At 38.9% G+C, this 19,862-nt stretch overlaps 1 protein-coding gene across 1 annotated transcript; it reads right to left on the reverse strand.

The window, feature by feature from the left end:
* Window positions 1–5,491: 5,491 nt before the first annotated feature.
* Window positions 5,492–15,939, reverse strand: LOC109069078 (gastrula zinc finger protein XlCGF8.2DB-like). The gene is made up of 2 exons (XM_042744568.1): window positions 14,634–15,939; window positions 5,492–6,794 (listed from the first exon to the last, which is right to left on the reverse strand). Exons 1-2 carry the CDS (start codon window positions 14,716–14,718, stop codon window positions 5,956–5,958), a joined length of 924 nt encoding a protein of 307 aa, XP_042600502.1. The 5' UTR covers window positions 14,719–15,939; the 3' UTR covers window positions 5,492–5,955.
* Window positions 15,940–19,862: the final 3,923 nt, after the last annotated feature.

Consider the following 19,862-nt stretch of genomic DNA (forward strand, 5'->3'; position numbering starts at 1 on the left):
GATATACTTTTGAAAGAGGTGCGGACGCGGCTGTGCGCAAGACGGAAAGGAACGCTGAATGTGAAGTGTACCCGGGCCTTAAGTTCAGTCATCCTACACACACGTGACTGACCGCTCGCTCGCACCAACAGAAGGAGGAGGGGTCAGTGTTACTCTCTAGACTGCACTCAGCCTTAGGGATTCCTACTCTTTCAGTCATTGAGGAGACATGGAAAACAGCGCATACCGCAGGAACGGTATAATGGAAAATATTAGTGGTTTTGAAACCATGACATTTTCAAATCGCGGTATACCTTGACACTGGTAATCGGCCCATGCCTAGACTCAGCGGAGGATTCTGTTGTCAGTTTCAGTACTTGTGTTGAATGCCTTTGCCACCCCCTGTACTGGACCAGGTGCCCATACATGTGATTCTCCTTGGGTAATCCTGTATGTAGTTTCTACGGTGTGGTTTCCCTTTGTAAACCTGTGTCTTTCCCTTTACAGACCCCTAGAAAATAGGGGGTGTTTCTATTTTCTAGTCTGTGCTGCAATCAGTCACATGAGTTCTCACATTCATCTGGGTGTGACTCCGCTCCCCCAATGTCTTGTTTATGGTTTCTATTTGGCTTACTAGGCGTTAAGAGGGTTATGGATCAAGAAGCATCGGTCTTGGCACGCTTGCTTGCCAGCACCTGCATCCTCAATTCTATTACACAGTTCTTGGTTGTGGCGCTTTCTGTAAGGACCCCTAACATCAGTGCTGACATAACGTTGAGTGTAAATGACTGAAAGGAAATCTTGATTATGGTATGTAACCCTCGTTCCCTGAAAGAAGGAAAGGAGATGTTATGTCCCTCATGTTACAAACCTGAACTGCGCTGAATTTGCTTTTTCAAGTCCATCAGCATAAACTTGAATGACTGGATGCATGCCGCCACCTTTTATTCCCGTATATACAGGTTAGGGGTGGACAATATATATCGGCCGATGATTAATGCGCATCTAGTCAGTAAAGCTGGTTCTCTAATCAGCAGTAAATTCCATCAGGTGCGTGATTTCACATTGAGCAGCTGTTACTACACAGAGCCATTGTTAACTGACAAGCTGTGCAAATCCACCTTCATTATCACCGTTTATTTGCGCAGCTTGTCAGTTAACAACGGCTCTGTGTAGTAACAGCTGCTCTATGTGAAATCACGCACCTGATGGAATTTACTGATGATTAGAGAACTGGCTTTACTGACGAGATGCACAATAAACACAAAACACGACAAATTTAGAACACCCCTAATATAGGGAGTGGCTTGGCATGCAAATTCCACTCACTAATAGTCACTGTCCATTTCTTGTAATGCCCTAACATCGGTGTCAACGTAACATCTCCATTCCTTCACTCAGGGAACGAGGATTACATAACGTAACCAAGACATTCTTTCAAGCAGCCATGTGCTTCAGCTCAGTGAAGAAATGAAGCAATTACTTGAGCTTTTCAAAGTATATTTTTATTATGATTATGAAAGGTTGCTCGCAAGTAACATATTGTTTTCATTTATGATTGATTGGGGGTTAATGAATCTAAGGATTCTCAACAACAAACTCTATATTGCTTCAAGAGACTGACCATACTTCTGTGTTGTATTTTCTTAGTTTTTTTTTCTATGCATGAAAGTAAGTTAGAAACACCTAAGATCAGTGGGGAGGCTGCTAGAATATTTAGCCATATCAGCAGATGGAACCAGCTCCCAGATGTCACCACATGAGCCTGAACTGTAGCAACACTTTTGCCTGTGCATTGTCTCATGAATTAAATGATGTAGAACTGTGTTCATTATTTATGTATAATTTGTGTCCTTTTATTCAGAATTTTCTTTTACATTGTGGCATTTCATAGGACGGTTTAACCAATAGTTTGATTCAGAGGTATTAATATATGAAATGGAGTGATGCCTCTATACTATCAAAATTAGAGAGTGTCTACTTCAACTTCTTCTTTGGTACTGCTCAGTGACTTTAACATCCACCTAGAAAAACCTCAGGCTGCTGACTTCAACACTCTGCTCGCCTCATTTGACCTCAAGTGCGTGTCTACTACAGCTACTCACAAATCAGGAAACCAACTGGACCTCATCTACACATCCTACTGCTCCACTGACATGGCTCCAGACTAACTAGTTTTACTAGGAGCACTGTAGCCTCAGACAAACATTTTTAGGAGCACAAGCAAAAAATTTAGGGGCACACCTTAAACCAGCCTGCAATGCAATCATTCACATATTTCCCCCATTTTAACTGTATTACTGACAAATGCTTTGATTATAAATAGACTTAACTCACAGAAATGGCAATGTACAGTATTCTTTTTATTTCAGATGGATATGACATATATATATGACAAATGTACTATCGTTTTGCATTGAGTGCAGTTACTAAAAATATTACATGTTCATTTCTTGTTTATTTCATGTTTATACACATTTGACAGTAAAGCACTAAGGTTGAGTTGGAAAGCTTAAGAAATTATTTTTTTTAATAACAGTAACGTGCAAAATCTATTTTTTATATAGAAAAGATTATATGTACTCTTATTAAATGTACCATTATTCTTCTATAGTCTTATATGGAATTGACCAGCAACTTGTGCAACAGTGATTATGAGCACTTTGCACATTTATGAGCACAAAGCACTTTTCTTACTTCATATGCAAAACTCTGACAAAATCTGATTTCTTGATGATTTGATATTTTATGATAGTGAATTCATGATTATGTTATCATTCCAAAATATAAAGGAAAAACTATAAATAAACGACAAACAAGCCAATAAGTGCTCCTCTGCTGCCATCTACAGGTTATAATTGTGATTTGATGTTTTTGAAGTGTTTGTTCACCACAATATATTTTGGTCATTCCATTAAAAATAACATTCAAATTGGATCATTTTGGAGCTTTGAAGTGCTGGAAACATTTGTGTGATATGTTTGAAAGTAACTGAAAACTGCTTGAATTTCTGTCTCAGAAGGTTGTACAGAACCTAAAATTAATGATGAATGAAATTAATATAATAACATTAGATTATTTCTGCTACAACACCATCTTTATAGTTAGCGTTACTGGTTTTCTGGTTTTCTATGTCAGTGCCATTTGATCTTTTTATAACAGAGACTTCTGTGCAGAATTTGAATGCTTTTCATTAGATCTCGCAGCAATCTTTATTCATTCTGCTGTGAATTTAAACGCTTCTCACTGGATCTCGCAGCGCTGTGCTATAACAGTGTCGCGAACTCAACTTTGGCTCCCGAGTAAAGCTATTCTGAGTTCGGACAAGGTTGTTTGCATTACGGTCCACACTTTGCAGCTCAAACAAGTAGCGTGATTTAGTTTCGCTTTCGTTTGCCATTTGATGTTTCTCATATGTAACAGAAATGGCAGCACTTACGAGGTGAATAATGCGGTGGTCGCACCAGTGCAAAAAAATTACTCGCTCAGGCATAAAAAATGTTTGCAAAATGCGACCATTTGGTCACAGTCTGGAGCCCAGACTGACAACACTTTAGTTACTCCATTACACACCTTCCACTTCCTCATCACTTCTAAACTCACACTAACTGCTGACCTAGCACACAGTCCTCCGCAGGTCACCTTTCAGCGTAACCTACACTCACTCTCTCCTATCCTATCCTCTATGGTTTCATCCTCACTTCCTTCACGCTCTCAGTTTTCAGCACTGGACACAAACAGTGCTACTGACACTTTCTGCTCCAATCTAACATCTTGCTTAGAAAACTTTTGCCCCCTTTCATCCAGACCAGCAAGCAGTACCCCCTCTGCCCCCTGGCTGTCCGATGTTCTCTGTGAACATCGCTCTAGACTCAGGGCTGCAGAGACGAAATGCCACAAATCAAAAACTTGACCGACCTTATCAGTGTGTATCAGTCACTCCTCTTTTACTTCTCTGCAAATGTCTCCACTGCTGAAACAACATATTGTACTACCACAACAAAATTAACAACTGTTCTGACTCTAGCACAATTTACAAAACTTTCTCTTCTCTTCTCTGTCCTCCTCTCCCTCCTCCATCAACTCAACATCATTGACCAATTCTCCACACCACAAACTGATGATAACTTCATAAAGACAAATACACACTCTCTCTCTCCTCCTTCTCTCCACTCTCAGAGATGGAAGTTTCCATCTTATCCTTTCCAATCATCCTACTACCTGTCCATTTGATCCTATTCCCACTCACATACTTCAATTTCTTTTTCAGTCACACCTGCGCTTACACTATCAACACCTCTCTTCACACTGGTATATTTCCCACAGCATTTAAGCAGTCTCGGGTAACCCCACTGCTTAAGAAACGCTCTCTAAATCCAGCACTTTTAAAAAACTACAGACCGGTATCCCTTCTTCAGTTCATTGCAAAGACACTTGAGCGAGTAGTGTTCAAACAACTCTCTATGTTCCTTGCACAGAACAACCTCCTGGACTTCAAAAGTAGCCAGTCAACTGCCATGCTCTCTGTTACTGAAGCCCTGAGACTGGCAGGAGCAGCTTCCAAATTCTCAGTACATATCTTGCTGGATCTGTCTTACTGCTTTTGACACAATTAACCACCAGATCCTCCTGTCCACCCTCATGAAGATGGGCACCTCAGGAACCGCACTCCAATGGTTCAAGTCTTACCTCTTAGGTAGGACTTTCAGGGTGTTTTGGAGGAGTGAGGTTTCTAAGTCACAACTTCTTGCTATTGGGGTTCATCAAGGCTCAGTGCTTGGACCTCTACTCTTCTCCATCTACATGTCATCATTAGGATCTGTCATTCAGAAGCATGGCTTTTCTTATCACTGCTATGCTGATGACACTCAACTCTACTTCTCATTCCAACCAGATGATCCGATGGTAGCTGGTCGCATTGCAGCATGTTTGAGAGACATTTCTAGCTGGATCGATGATCAGTTAAGCTTCACAGACCACATTGCTACAACGGCCCGGGCCTGCAGATTTGCCTTATACAACATTAGGAAGATTAGACCATTCCTATCAAAGCAAGCTGTACAACTCCTTGTCCAAGATCTTGTTCTCACTAGACTGGACTATTGTAATGCTCTCTTGGTGGGACCCACATGTACTATCAAGCCTTTGCAACTGTTCCAGAATGCAGCAGCGAGAGTGGTTTTTAACAAGCCGGAAAAAGCTCACGTTACACCTCTCTTCATCAGTTTACACTGGCTACCAGTAGCTGCTTGCATCAAATTCAAGGTACTGATGTTTGCCTATAAGAAAACAACTGCCACTGCACCAATATACCTAAACTAGCTAGTTCAAACTTATGAGCCCTCCAGAAGCTTGCGTTCTGCAAGTGAATGATGCCTTGTGGTGCCATCCCAAAGAGGCACAAAATCACTATCACAGACCTTTTCCTGGACTGTGCCCAGCTGGTGGAATGACCTCCCTATCTCAGTTCCAGTCCTTTTCAAAAAACATCTAAAGACATCTTTTTCGCCAGCACCTGATGAACTAATACTAGCACTTACCTATTCTATTCCATTCTATTAAAAAAACACTATCTATGTGTACTGTGCTAGACTAACTGAGACTTGTCACAGCACTTGCATATTGTTGCTCTCTTGTTTCTTCTGATGGCTCCTATTGTTCTCCTCATTTGTAAGTCGCTTTGGATAAAAATGGCTGCTAAATGAATAAATGTAAATGTATATTTGAAATTATAGCAAAGGAGATTGACAAGTGTGGAAACAAGAGTTCATATGAACATGAAAAAGGGAAATAAAAAGCCTCACGGCAAAGTGTAAAGAGGTGAATATTGCAAATAAAAGTAATGATAAAGGTGGACTATCACATATGGCTCACATTCATCTGCAAAGTGAACATAGCCTTTATTTCCCAGAGATACATATTTTCTGGTTCCAATTTTAAGTAACCTCAAATTGGCTTTCTCCAGAGTTAAACTGCTCACAATTTCTTTACCAAATGATTTTGTAAATGACGTTTCAGGTCTCTTTGATATGTGAATCTATTATCACACTGAAGACACTTGAAAGGCTTCTCTCCAGTATGAATACTTATGTGAGTTTGAAGGTTTCCTTTTTGTGAGAAACTTTTTCCACACTGAGGGCAGATGAAAGGCTTCTCTCCAGTATGAAGTCTATTGTGGGTGTTGAGGCTTCTTTTATGCATGAAACTCTTTCCACACTGATGACATATAAAACAGTCCGTTTTTGAGTGAATACTCATGTGTTGATTAAGTGTTTCTTTACATTTGAATCTCTTTCCACACTGACCACATATACAAGACTTCTCTCCTGTGTGAATGTTCATGTGAGTCATAAGACTTTCCTTTCTTGAGAAGCTCTTCCCACACAGTCTACAGGTGTGAGGGGTCTCTCCAGTGTGAATTCTCATGTGTGCATTAAGGTTTCCTTTAAGTGTAAAACTTTGTCCACACAGTTTGCAGATATAAGGCTTCTCTCCAGTGTGAACTCTCATGTGGGCTTTAAGGTTTTGTTTTTGATTGAATGTTTTTCCACACTGTTGGCAGCTGAAAGGCTTCTCTCCAGTGTGTACTCTCATGTGGACTTCAAGGTTTTGCTTATAAGTGAAATGCTTACCACACTGACAGCAGGTGAAATAACTGTTAGAGTCAGTCTTCTGACCTCTTTTTTGTGAGGAAGTCTTTTCAGTCTTTAAGGATTTTTCTCTTCTCTTGAAATCCTGACGTTTCTCATACTGATTTTTCTCTTCCATTTCATTCAGTTCTTCTCCTAGACTCTCCTCTTTCAGTGCCATCAGATCTAAAGCGGAAAAAACGACATTAAAGTATTAAAATCAACATAAAGAATCAAAGCCAACACTAAAAGAATTCTCAGAATCTCTCCTTAATATTGTTTGAAGGTTTTTTAGTCATATTCTGAAGTAAGTACTCCAATAAAGCTGACAATTATCAAATCCCTTATAACTTATCCCAGGAGAACTGGATTATTGTTGACCAGGGGCTCTCAAACCTGTCCTAGAGCACCCCCCGCACTGCACGTTTTGTATGTCTCTTTATATGTCTTTTACAAACCCAATTCAGGTCTTGCAATATCTACTAATGAGTTGAATCAGGTGTGTTAGATCTTATCAAACAAAAGTATGGAGTGCCACAGGACTCGGTATTAGGTCCTCTGCTTTTCTGCTTGTACACTTTCCCTAAGGGAAATTATCATTATTAGTTTTATAATGATAAAGATGAATTTCCTTGCAACCTGACAAAACTTAACACTTCTCTAAGTTAACAGAATGTATTATTTATGTAAAATATGGTATAGATAGTCATTTATTTCTAATAAATTCTGCCAAACAGAAACATTAATTATATTAAAAACGTCTAAACATAAGCTGATAGATCTCAATTTTTGTACTGCACAGAGAATAAGCTATTACTGACAAACAGCATCTGTACAATTCAAATTAAACGAAAGACACTGTATTTAGGTGAACAAATCTATTGTATGACTTTTTCATAAAACTCTTCAATATGGAATTTAAAGACACTGTATGACTTTCTGTTACAATGTAACTTTCTGTAAAGCTGCTCTGGTACAATGAGTATTGTGAAAATGCTATGCAAATTAATAAGACAGACTTAGCATCAACCAACTATTTTATTTGATGTGCTAAAGGTTCATTTTACCATTATCATGTTAACCCTATGACGTGTATGATCACTCTGATCACTATAGGCTCGTCCCTTAAATGTACAATCACACTTATAGAAATTATTAGAAATAATGACCGTCTTCTCATTCACACTGGGGTCTAAGCTAGAAAATGGTAAACTGATGTGTGAACATGTTAATGAAAAAAAAAACCTTTGTTGTCCATGACACATTGCAAGGGGGTCCGGGAAATAATTTTAGGTATGTATGATTTCCACAATTTGGAAAATTTGAAGGGAAATCGGAGAACCTAGTCATAAAAATGGAATTTACTGTATAACATGGAATGTCACAGAATTTGGCTAATCTTGAATGAATAAATTAAAAGTAGCACTGTACACTGTATATATGGACTAGTGGCTGTTTATAAGTGCAAAAAGACTGCTATTTAAATATGAAGTCTGCTCATTCTGCACATCTCTGAGTGAATGAATGTTGTGGTTTCATCTACTACACACATACTGAAGCACGCATGGTGCTAGAGGTGTTTTGTACCATCTGCCGTCTCACTATATGAGGACATGAACCATTGAACTCTCCACTTCACCATTTGATTTGAGAAAAACTTTCATCAAACACACACACACACAGAAGTAAACCTCTGTTATGCAGTAATTTGTTTGGCAAAAATTTAAATAATAGTTATATTTTAAACCACAGTTTATCAGTAAACCTCTGTTATGCAGTAATTTGTTTGGCAAAAATTTAAATAATAGTTATATTTTAAACCACAGTTGATAATACATTTGTATTAAATCATATATCCAGAAAAATAAATTAAAACAGGCAAAACAGAATTTCTAAAAATAAAATAAAAGGAAAGGAAGATAGAAAGAAAGAAAAAGCATGCCGTATTACTGTAAAAAATAAAATAAATTTTATAAGTTAAGAGAAGATACTCCATTTTATAAGTTTTATCATTTCAGTTCATTAAATGTGCTTTTTGATTACTACAACTTAATTTAACAATTAAAACAGAGTCCAGAAGAAGAAGAAGAAAAAACAAAAAAGGAATCCAGACAAATTAAAAGAGAGGTTCCATTGGCATCTAAGAGTACAAACTGTTGTAAGCATATGCTTAATGAATGTTATAATTATGAGGGGGGCCTTGGAAAATTTTCTCCACTGTATAGGTTCCATGGCCCCAAAAAGTTTGAAAACACCTGGTGTTGATACCTGTTCTATTTATCTTCTGTGGTTAGTAGTTTAACAGATCGTAGTTGATACGTGATCCGTATGTTTCGGCAAGCATGTATTTCATGGATTAAAGGGATACTCCACCCCAAAATGAAAATTTTGTCATTAATCACTTACCCCCATGTCGATCCAAACCCGTAAAAGAGTCGTTCATCTTCGGAACACAATTTAAGATATTTTGGATGAAAACCGGGAGGCCTGTGATTGTCCCATAGACTGCCAAGTAAATAACAGTGTCAAGATCTAGAAAAGTATGAAAGACATCATAAGAATAGTCCATCTGCCATCAGTGGTTTAACCGTAATGTTATGAAGTGACAAAGAATACTTTTTGTAAGCAAAGAAAACAAAAATAATGACTTTATTCAGCAATTCCTTTGTCAACAGTCTCCTCTGTGTCTCTCCATATCACCAGTGTAATTTACTTGGCAGTCTATGGGACAGCCACAGGCCTCCTGGTTTCATCCAAAATATCTTAAATTGTGTTCCGAAGTTGAATGAAGCTTTTACGGGTTTGGAACGACATGGGGGTAAGTGATTTAAGACAAAATTTTCATTTTGGGGTGGAGCATCCCTTTAATTGTAAAATGTAATCATCATAGAGTGAAAGTGTATCATTCGTACGTTTTGTCTTGCCAATTTACACATCCAAGCAGTTTGAAACCAGCTCTGGAAGAGGCGAAAGAGAATTTGATTCAATGTGAGCCATTTTCTATGCGCACAGCTGCCACACACCAAAAGTAACCCTTCTCCTGCACACATGCAAAGCACGCGTACATACAGAGATGCATTTCAGACAGCGGGCGAACACAGTTGATTCGTCTTTTACACCTCCTTGTGTTTGAACAGACACATACACACAGAATTACACTGAACAAAATTATAAACCCAAAACTTTTATCTTTGCCCCCATTTTTCATGAGCTGAACTCAAAGATCCAAGACTTTTTCTATATACACAAAAGGCCTATTTCTCTCAAATATTGTTCACAAATCTGTCTAAATCTGTGTTAGTGAGCACTTCTCCTTTGCCAAGATAATTCATCCACCTCACAGGTGTGGCATATCGAGATGCTGATTAGACAGCATGATTATTGCACAGGTGTGCCTTAGGCTGGCCACAATAAAAGGCCACTCTAAAATGTGCAGTTTTATCACACAGCACAATGCCACAGATGTCGCAAGTTTTGAGGGAGCATGCAATTGGCATGCTAACTGCAGGAATGTCCACCAGAGCAGCTGCCTGTGAATTGAATGTTCATTTCTCTACCATAAGCCATCTCCAAAGGCCTTTCAGAGAATTTGGCAGTACATCCAACTGGCCTCACAACCGCAGACTTCGTGTAACCACACCAGCCCAGGACCTCCACATCCAGCATCTTCACCTCCAAGATCATCTGACACCAGCCACCTGGACAGCTGCTGCAACAATCGGTTTTCATAACCAAAGAATTTCTGCACAAACTGTCAGAAACCGTCTCAGGGAAGCTCATCTGCATGCTCGTCGTCCTCATTGGGGTCTCGACCTGACTGCAGTTCGTCGTCGTAACCGAACTGATTGGGCAAATGCTCACATTCGATGGCGTCTGGCACTTTGGAGAGGTGTTCTCTTCACGGATGAATCCCGGTTTTCACTGTACAGGGCAGATGACAGACAGCGTGTATGGCATCATGTGGGAGAGCGGTTTGCTGATGTCAGCATTGTGGATCGAGTGGCCCATGGTGGCGGTGGGGTTATGGTATGGGCAGGCATATGTTATGGAAAACAAACACAGGTGCATTTTATTGATGGCATTTTGAATGCACAGAGATACCATGATGAGATCCTGAGGCTCATTGTACCCATTCATCCACGACCATCACCTCATGTTGCAGCATGATAATGCACGGCCACATGTTGCAAGGATCTGTACACAATTCCTGGAAGCTGAAAACATCCTCACCAGACATGTCATCCATTGAGCATGTTTGGGATTCTCTGGACTGGCGTATACGACAGTGTGTTCCAGTTCCTGCCAATATCCAGCAACTTCGCACAGCCATTGAAGAGGAGTAAACACGTAAACGCAGTTAGTTATGTCTTAAGTGAATAAAAACACCTGAGAAAGAAATCAGACGTGTATCAGTAAGCTATATTGGATCCTTGCAATCGGTCTTAAAGGGTCAGCAGCCTATTAATACAAACCCGATTCCAAAAAGTTGGGACACTTTACAAATTGTGAATAAAAACAGAATGCAATGATGTGGAAGTTTCAAATTTCAACATTTTATTCAGAATACAACATAGATGACATATCAAATGTTTAAACTGAGAAAATGTATAATTTTAAGGGAAAAATAAGTTGATTTTAATTTCATGGCATCAACACATCTCAAAAAAGTTGGGACAAGGTCATGTTTACCACTGTGTGGCATCCCCTCTTCTTTTTATAACAGTCTGGAAATGTCTGGGGACTGAAGAGACAAGTTGCTCAAGTGTAGGGATAGGAATGTTGTCCCATTCTTGTCTAATACAGGCTTCTAGTTGCTCAACTGTCTTAGGACTTCTTTGTCACATCTTCCTCTTTATGATGCGCCAAATGTTTTCTATGGATGAAAGATCTGGACTGCAGGCTGGCCATTTCAGTACCCGGATCCTTCTTCTACGCAGCCATGATGTTGTAATTGATGCAGTATGTGGTCTGGCGTCTGGCATTGTCATGTTGGAAAATGCAAGGTCTTCCCTGAAAGAGACGACGTCTGGATGGGAGCATGTGTTGTTCTAAAACTTGGATATGCCTTTCAGCATTGATGGTGTCTTTCCAGATGTGTTAGCTGCCCATGCCACACGCACTCATGCAACCCCATACCATCAGAGATGCAGGCTTCTGAACTGAGCGCTGATAACAACTTGGGTTGTCCTTGTCCTCTTTAGTCCGGATGACATTGTGATAGCGACACAGCAAGTTGCCATGGAGACAGCCTTGATCAGGTCCCAGACAGAGTCAACAATCAGCAGGTGTCTGTGGAAGTGGGGGGAGGAACGCAAGAGCGTCTCACTGCAGTTCTCTTCCGGGGTAGTTGTTGTTCCCAACAGCGGCCTTGGCCAAAGCCAGTGCTGGTAGAGGGGAGCCGAAAGAAGATAAGATTGCGATTGTTTGGTCTTCGGGTGAGTAGCCGCATTCCAATTTACACGGTTGCTCTCTTTGTCCATTCTGGTCTTCAAATCCATCCGTTTTCCTTTGCAAAGCCATGAGCTTCTCCGTGATGGTATCCATATTGCAGTTAATAGTCCCAGTCTCAGTGCGGACCACTCTGCCCACTGCTTCAATCATGACGGCCAGCCAGCCGTTTTCTGAATTCTTCGATAACCCAGGGCAAAGCCTAATCCAATCAGCAGAAGACCTGTTATCATGGTTCCAAATAGGTAGATATCTTCAATGTCCTCCACGGAAAGAGCCGCCAGACACACGACCCGCCACCTCTCCCACGCATCCATCGTGTAGCCAGCTGCAAACGTTCCAGCAGGGCAGTCAGGTTCCCCCGAACCCAAGCTTCTCATCGAGAAGATGGTGTCAATTGCGTTAAGAGACCAGTTGATTAAATCCATGATTTTTCAGTTTGGAGAGCAGTGCAGAGAGAGTCTCTCAAGTATTAGACAATAGACGAGATGAGAGAGAGCAAGAAGGGAAGGTAAGGGGGAGGAGAGGGAGAGAAAATGCATCTGCCTTCGTTGAGAGCCAAACGAGAATATATGCCGTATGACCACCAGACCATACGAATAACAAATTCTCAATTGATAAGTGATTATTCTTTTTGCGCAAATCATTGTTTCATTTGTGAACACAGCCTTTTTATGAAGGCTTTAAGACCAAGCGGAGTCCTCTGCCAGCTGCTCGCTCCCGCTTCTCAGCGATCCGGACTCCCGCTAACTGCAGTTCCCTCACCGTCCGCATTTTGATTTCGGCAAATCAGTTTGGGCAAATGCAAGCAATGTGATTATTGATCATGAGCACAACATCCAGCTAGGCAAGGAAACATGCAATCTACCTAAGGAAGAAGTCTTTCACTATTGTAAGTTAATGTTAAATAGATAAAAAAATACATTTTTAAAATTTTTACTTCTAGCATATTCTTTAACTAAGACCTCAAAGTTCTCTTTTAATTAAAAAAACAAACAAACAAAAAAACACTTTTATTCATTCATAGGCTGTATGGTTACAGGCACTGTTAAAGGTACTGTGATATGACTATTGTTGGAAATCCTGAGTGTAATGTTTAGTTATAATTTACTGAATTTTATGGTTATGTGGTGAGCCTGAGTATAGTTTTACTCATCAGCCGAGTCTATTCTGTAATGTTAGTGATACGCAGAGTTAGTTTTTTGCACATTAATCTGACAGTGAATGTGACACCCAGTTTTTCTGATGCACACCCAGAGTCTCAACTTAAAGAAACTTGCACTGATTGATCTTAAAATATGTCAGTGCCCTTTTAAGTCTCAGGATGCTTACCAGTAATGTTTGTTTGTTTGTTTTATAAGACATGTTTATAAAAATTACTTAAATGTCCTTGAACTATGGCCTAATCCTGGCTTAGTCTTAGCCTTGTCTGTGAAACCAGGCCTATAAGTGTTAATCAAACAAAACACAGCTTTAAAAAAAATATTAATCTAAATTTAATTCATACACTGAACACTATGCAGTGTTGTTTTACACTTAATTATTACATTTCTGCACCTAAATATTTGTAACTGTTTAATGGTATTCATCTGTGTTTGTAATTTGTGTATTTATTTTTATGTTTGTTTGTTGGTTTTGTTTTTACTGAAAAAGCACTTACTTGAAGAAGTATTTAAAGTGTACTTTAAGTAATAAATGGAAAGGAAAGTAACATTCAGTGTTTTCTCTAGGATTTTTTCCAGCTGTGGTAGCAGGACTATTTCATATGGAACACGCCCCCTCCCCACCCAAGAATCACATGCACTCAGAATTGAATTTATTTTAACTAAAAAAGACAAGTAAATAGTAAATAATAAAATAAGAACAAATAAATTAATGACAATCAATAGCACAAACAAAAACAATAAAATAGAAATTAAATTAAGTCTAATAATAATACAGTATACGTATAGGTACTGAATTGCAACAAAAACCAAAAATAATCTATTCAGTTGTAAAATAACAGTGGATCTTCACTATAAATAGACAGTAATCACAGACAGCTTATTAAGACTGCTGTCTCTTTAAGACCTCATGCACGGATCTAATATATTTTTGCACAGGGCTCTACACTTACGTTTCTTTTTAGGAGTGTTTGTCCTGTGTTTTTCAATCTGTTCACCCTATTTTTCATGAATTCAACAATATTCTGAGTTATTTCTAATGGACATGGAATCACTTGTTTTATAAAATTATGTTTAGACAACAAATGTAAAATTGATCACTCACTTTAAACGAGTTGCTTTCTGAAAAATAAATGTATTTGTCAGCTAGTTACTACATTATTAAGCGATAAAAAAATAAAGTTTTTCATCATCATCATTTTTCATCTTTTTATTTAGGCAACTTCTGTATTATGTTTGCTGATTAATGTGTGACATGTCGTAATAATGAATGCCAAACTTGGAAGTAGAAGCTACTCAGGTGCACTTTAATACAGTAGTATTTGCCTAGGCATGTGATCTCAACGCGTCTGTCCACATGAGGCACAGACTGTCTAATAGTGAACTCACTTCAGCTTTGAGAATGGAAACTAACCTGTTTGTTCTTCAGTATCTTCATGTTTGACTCTGAATGCTTCTTCAGTGTTCATGTCTTCACTCTCCTCTTTAATAAACGCCATCTGTTTGTTTTTCTGTGTTTGGACACTGTCATGTTTAAGATGAGAATAAATAACAGAAGAAAAAAAGGATGTCAGGCAGAGTAAAAATCAGTGGTCCTAAATTGATTAGACTCAAAAACTATTACAAATTCAAAAGGAACACAAATTATACAGACACTTGAGAATTTATGATTTATATTTTGTATTTAATGATTTGTAGATTACATTTAATAGTTTACACTTACAAACCGTTTGTTTGTCATTACAAGTTTGTGATTCATTGTATTCACACGATTTTGACCAGCAGGTGTCGTCCGCGTGCAGTGATTCGAGCGCTTCGCAAGTGAATTATTTTGTGAGGCAATTGATTCAATTGACTCGGAGTTTTGAAAAGCTCCGTTTCTCCATCACTACTGGCCTGTGTTCGAATTTATAATAAAACTGATTCGCGAAATGAAAAGCACATTTTTGCTGTTACTCGTGTTTAAATGCGCTTTAAATTCACAATTTTTTTTTAATTGATGTTAGATGAAGCATTACAGTGTTACATTCAATAATTATCCATTCATTTATATCGCTTGTAATATAAATACATTTATCTATAACACTGACTAAACTGTTTGGATCGATTTAAATGCTTAAGATACAAACCTTTCTTCAGCCGAATCACAAAAGATGCAGGAGCGCGGCGCCGTCTTATGACGTCATAACGCCAGACCACAATAAAAGTCCCGTTCACACGTTGAGCCTAAAATCACAAGAGTGCATAGAAATTTACATACTGTATAAATGTAAATTAGGTCAGAGGAAATCAAATGTATTTAAATACATGTTGTCCAATGATGTGCAGAAAATTACTAACGAAACCAAGATAGCATCTGCAAGATGCATGAAATAAATGTTAAAGCTGAATTAAGAAAGATGTAAACTGCATCTCTCATTCAAACTTGCTTATTCCTGCTGTCTTTTTCAAATCGTCAGTGGATTGTGGGAAGTCAAGTCAAGTCACCTTTATCTGTATAATCCATTATTGCGATTGTGTCAAAGCAGCTTTACAATGTCAAACAGGAAAATAGTTTGTCGATAATACAAGACAATAACAAAGAGTTACTTTTTTAGAATCAAAATCAGAATCACGTTTATTGCCAAGTACTGTACGAGGAATTTGTCTTGGTAAATTGGTGTTTGGCAAAGACAAAAGAAAAACAAGAATAAATAATAGAACAATGAGATAAACAATTTTAAAATAGGACAAGTAAAATCTATACAATACAAAAAAACTTTTTTATACAAAAAAATCAGGAAGATAAAAATATAAAATACAAAATAAAACATTGTGCTTATCAGAATATGAAAACTTGGCCAATTCAAAAGATCACATTACAAACTTAAATAAATTGTACACTCCTGAACATTGTGCAAAATGTGCAGCGAGGAGCCAGTGCAAATCTTACAGTCTGGAATGTGAGAATATGAGAATATAGCAGCCGGAGTTGTTTGTGTTAATGTAACACATATGAAACATATGAACACGTGTGTGTATGGTGTTTATTTTTGTGTATTATTATTTTTTTCTTATGTCAAGTGTAATGTCCATGGCCGTGAGTAAGAAGCCCTGATGGGTCATGGGTATTGTTGATAAGGATAATATATGACTAGCTACATATTCAAAGTAAAGTTCACTATAAATGCCTACAGTACTATGGCCAATGCTTAGGTTTTTGACATGTTAGACTATATTGGAAGTAGCCTACAGAGGTCTGTTTACCCTAAATCCCACTTTATCTGCTGGTAAGCAATAACATTTTAAAATATACGGGGGTTCTATGCTAAGCTCACCACTGTTTAATACATAGGTCTTCAACCCTGCTCCTGGGGACCCACTGTCCTGCAGAGTTCAGCTCCAACCCTAATCAAACACACCTGAACCAGGTAATCAAGGTCTTCAGGATAACTTGTAAAGTCACAGGCCAGGGGTGTATTCCAGAAAGCAGGGTTAACTTACCGTGAACTAAACCCTGAACTCTCGGTTGATTAACCCCACACCTTGCTTACTCGAGGTATGTGGTTTTGCAAAAATGCGTCCGGGAGTAAGTTCATTCAGCTCAGAGTATGTTCCTGGTTAAGACTCAAGACATTCTGAACAGAGCGACGAATCGACGAGTCACTATGGAAACGGACGCTAAGAAAAAGCGCGCCAAGCGGATTCTTTCTTCTTCTTTTTTTCATTAGTTGTTTATATGCTTAGTGCATATCGCCACCTAACTGATGACCGTGATTTTTTTTCAATGTAATCTTTAATCCTTGAGAATGTGAATTATATTTTTTGTTTTATGCTAATTATATATTAAGTCATATCAGATATGTATTTTGATTTAGAATTTAGACATTATAGAAAATCCATGTGTGAGATAATATAACATGTAATAAATAAAATAAATAAGTATTTATAAGTTAAACATTGCCTTGTCATAGTGTTTTATAATTTATACAGATAACTCTTATATATGGCAATAAAAGAAATAATCATATTAGAATAATGTTACCTTATTTATTACTTATATTAGTGCTTCCTCATTAACATATAAAAAAAACCCAATATATATATATATATATATATATATATATATATATATATATATATATATATATATATATATATAAAATAGGCTATATTACATATTGTAATATTATCACGCCCACTGAAGGCTCGCTGAAGTGAACTAACCCTGGAACATAACCTGCTCTGGAGCAGGTTAAGTTCAGAGAGTGAGTTGCTATGACTACTAACATACCCTGAAAGTTACCTCCATTTTTGGAACCGAAAGTTGAGGTTATCCACTTACTTACTCTTAAACATACCCGGGTATGTCACATAACCTGCTTTCTGGAATACCCCCCTGATGCGCTGAAGCAGATTGGAAATAAACTTTGCAGGACAGTGGGTTCCAAGGAGCAGGGTTTAAGACCTATGGTTTAATATAATGTAGGTTATTGTCAAAAAAAACCCCAAAAAACGCTGGAGCTAACTGGCAGAAGTAGTGTGGATTGTGTGAAAATGACTTGAGCTATATATTTTCTGTTTTCTTCTTACCTCTACAGCGCTACTGTCCTCCGCTGCAGCAGCCAAATTTAAACCGTTTGAGAATATTTTGGTTAATTTACTTAAGAGCCCTTTTTCTGCTTTCTCTAAGCTTTTCTGCACTGCCTTTCCTTTATTTAAGGACCATCATCTGACAATTAGCTTGTGTTGCACTCTCTCTAATGACGTGCTTGATTTTGATTATGTTCGCATAACCTCTGATCGGGTCGGTCGGCCCATCTTAGAACCATCTTAGATCTTATCGCAGACTGGGCCAAATGCTTAACATTTATTATTATTTATATTATTATAACCATATTAAAATTGTGCAGTCAATAATTAAAAAAAAACTTTCTATGCACTGCTGGCCTGTAAAAACAATGTATTTATATAACTTATATATAGTGAAAGTGACGTGACATACAGCCAAGTATGGTGACCCATACTCGGAATTCGTGCAAAGTGCACACACACACTGTGAACACACACCCGAGCAGTGAAACACACACACACTGTGAACACACACCCGGAGCAGTGGGCAACCATTTATGCTGCGGCGCCCGGGGAGCAGTTGAGGGTTCGGTGCCTTGCTCAAGAGCACCTCAGTCGTGGTATTGAAGGTGGAGAGAGCGCTGTACATTCACTCCCACCACCTACAATTCCTGCCTGCCCGAGACTCGAACTTGCAACCCTTGGATTGCAAGTCCGACTCTCTAACCATTAGGCCACCACTTCCACGACTTCCATATATATACAGGTCCTTCTCAAAAAATTAGCATATTGTGATAAAAGTTCATTATTTTCCATAATGTAATGATAAAAATTAAACTTTCATATATTTTAGATTCATTGCACACCAACTGAAATATTTCAGGTCTTTTATTGTTTTTAATACTGATGATTTTGGCATACAGCTCATGAAAACCCAAAAAATTCCTATCTTAAAAAATTAGCATATCATGAAAAGGTTCTCTAAACGAGCTATTAACCTAATCATCTGAATCAACTAATTAACTCTAAACACCTGCAAAAAGATTCCTGAGGCTTTTAAAAACTCCCAGCCTGGTTCATTACTCAAAACCGCAATCATGGGTAAGACTGCCGACCTGACTGCTGTCCAGAAGGCCATCATTGACACCCTCAAGCGAGAGGGTAAGACACAGAAAGAAATTTCTGAACGAATAGGCTGTTCCCAGAGTGCTGTATCAAGGCACCTCAGTGGGAAGTCTGTGGGAAGGAAAAAGTGTGGCAAAAAAAACGCTGCACAACGAGAAGAGGTGACCGGACCCTGAGGAAGATTGTGGAGAAGGACCGATTCCAGACCTTGGGGGACCTGCGGAAGCAGTGGACTGAGTCTGGAGTAGAAACATCCAGAGCCACCGTGCACAGGCGTGTGCTTTTGAACCAGAAACAGCGGCAGAAGCGCCTGACCTGGGCTACAGAGAAGCAGCACTGGACTGTTGCTCAGTGGTCCAAAGTACTTTTTTCGGATGAAAGCAAATTTTGCATGTCATTCGGAAATCAAGGTGCCAGAGTCTGGAGGAAGACTGGGGAGAAGGAAATGCCAAAATGCCTGAAGTCCAGTGTCAAGTACCCACAGTCAGTGATGGTCTGGGGTGCCATGTCAGCTGCTGGTGTTGGTCCACTGTGTTTTATCAAGGGCAGGGTCAATGCAGCTAGCTATCAGGAGATTTTGGAGCACTTCATGCTTCCATCTGCTGAAAAGCTTTATGGAGATGAAGATTTTGTTTTTCAGCACGACCTGGCACCTGCTCACAGTGCCAAAACCACTGGGAAATGGTTTTACTGACCATGGTATTACTGTGCTCAATTGGCCTGCCAACTCTCCTGACCTGAACCCCATAGAGAATCTGTGGGATATTGTGAAGAGAAAGTTGAGAGACGCAAGACCCAACACTCTGGATGAGCTTAAGGCCGCTATCGAAGCATCCTGGGCCTCCATAACACCTCAGCAGTGCCACAGGCTGATTGCCTCCATGCCACACCGCACTGAAGCAGTCATTTCTGCAAAAGGATTCCCGACCAAGTATTGAGTGCATAACTGAACATAATTATTTGAAGG

This window comes from Cyprinus carpio, chromosome A4 (genome assembly GCF_018340385.1).
Source record: "Cyprinus carpio isolate SPL01 chromosome A4, ASM1834038v1, whole genome shotgun sequence".
Taxonomy (NCBI): domain Eukaryota; kingdom Metazoa; phylum Chordata; class Actinopteri; order Cypriniformes; family Cyprinidae; genus Cyprinus; species Cyprinus carpio.

Excerpts from the sequence above, each read along its gene's own strand:
- LOC109069078 (XM_042744568.1), bottom strand. The coding sequence starts at position 14,718 with ATGGCGTTTATTAAAGAGGAGAGTGAAGACATGAACACTGAAGAAGCA. Across the intron at positions 6,795-14,633 it reads AGATACTGAAGAACAAACAG|ATCTGATGGCACTGAAAGAG; the intron begins GTTAGTTTCCAT and ends TTTCCGCTTTAG.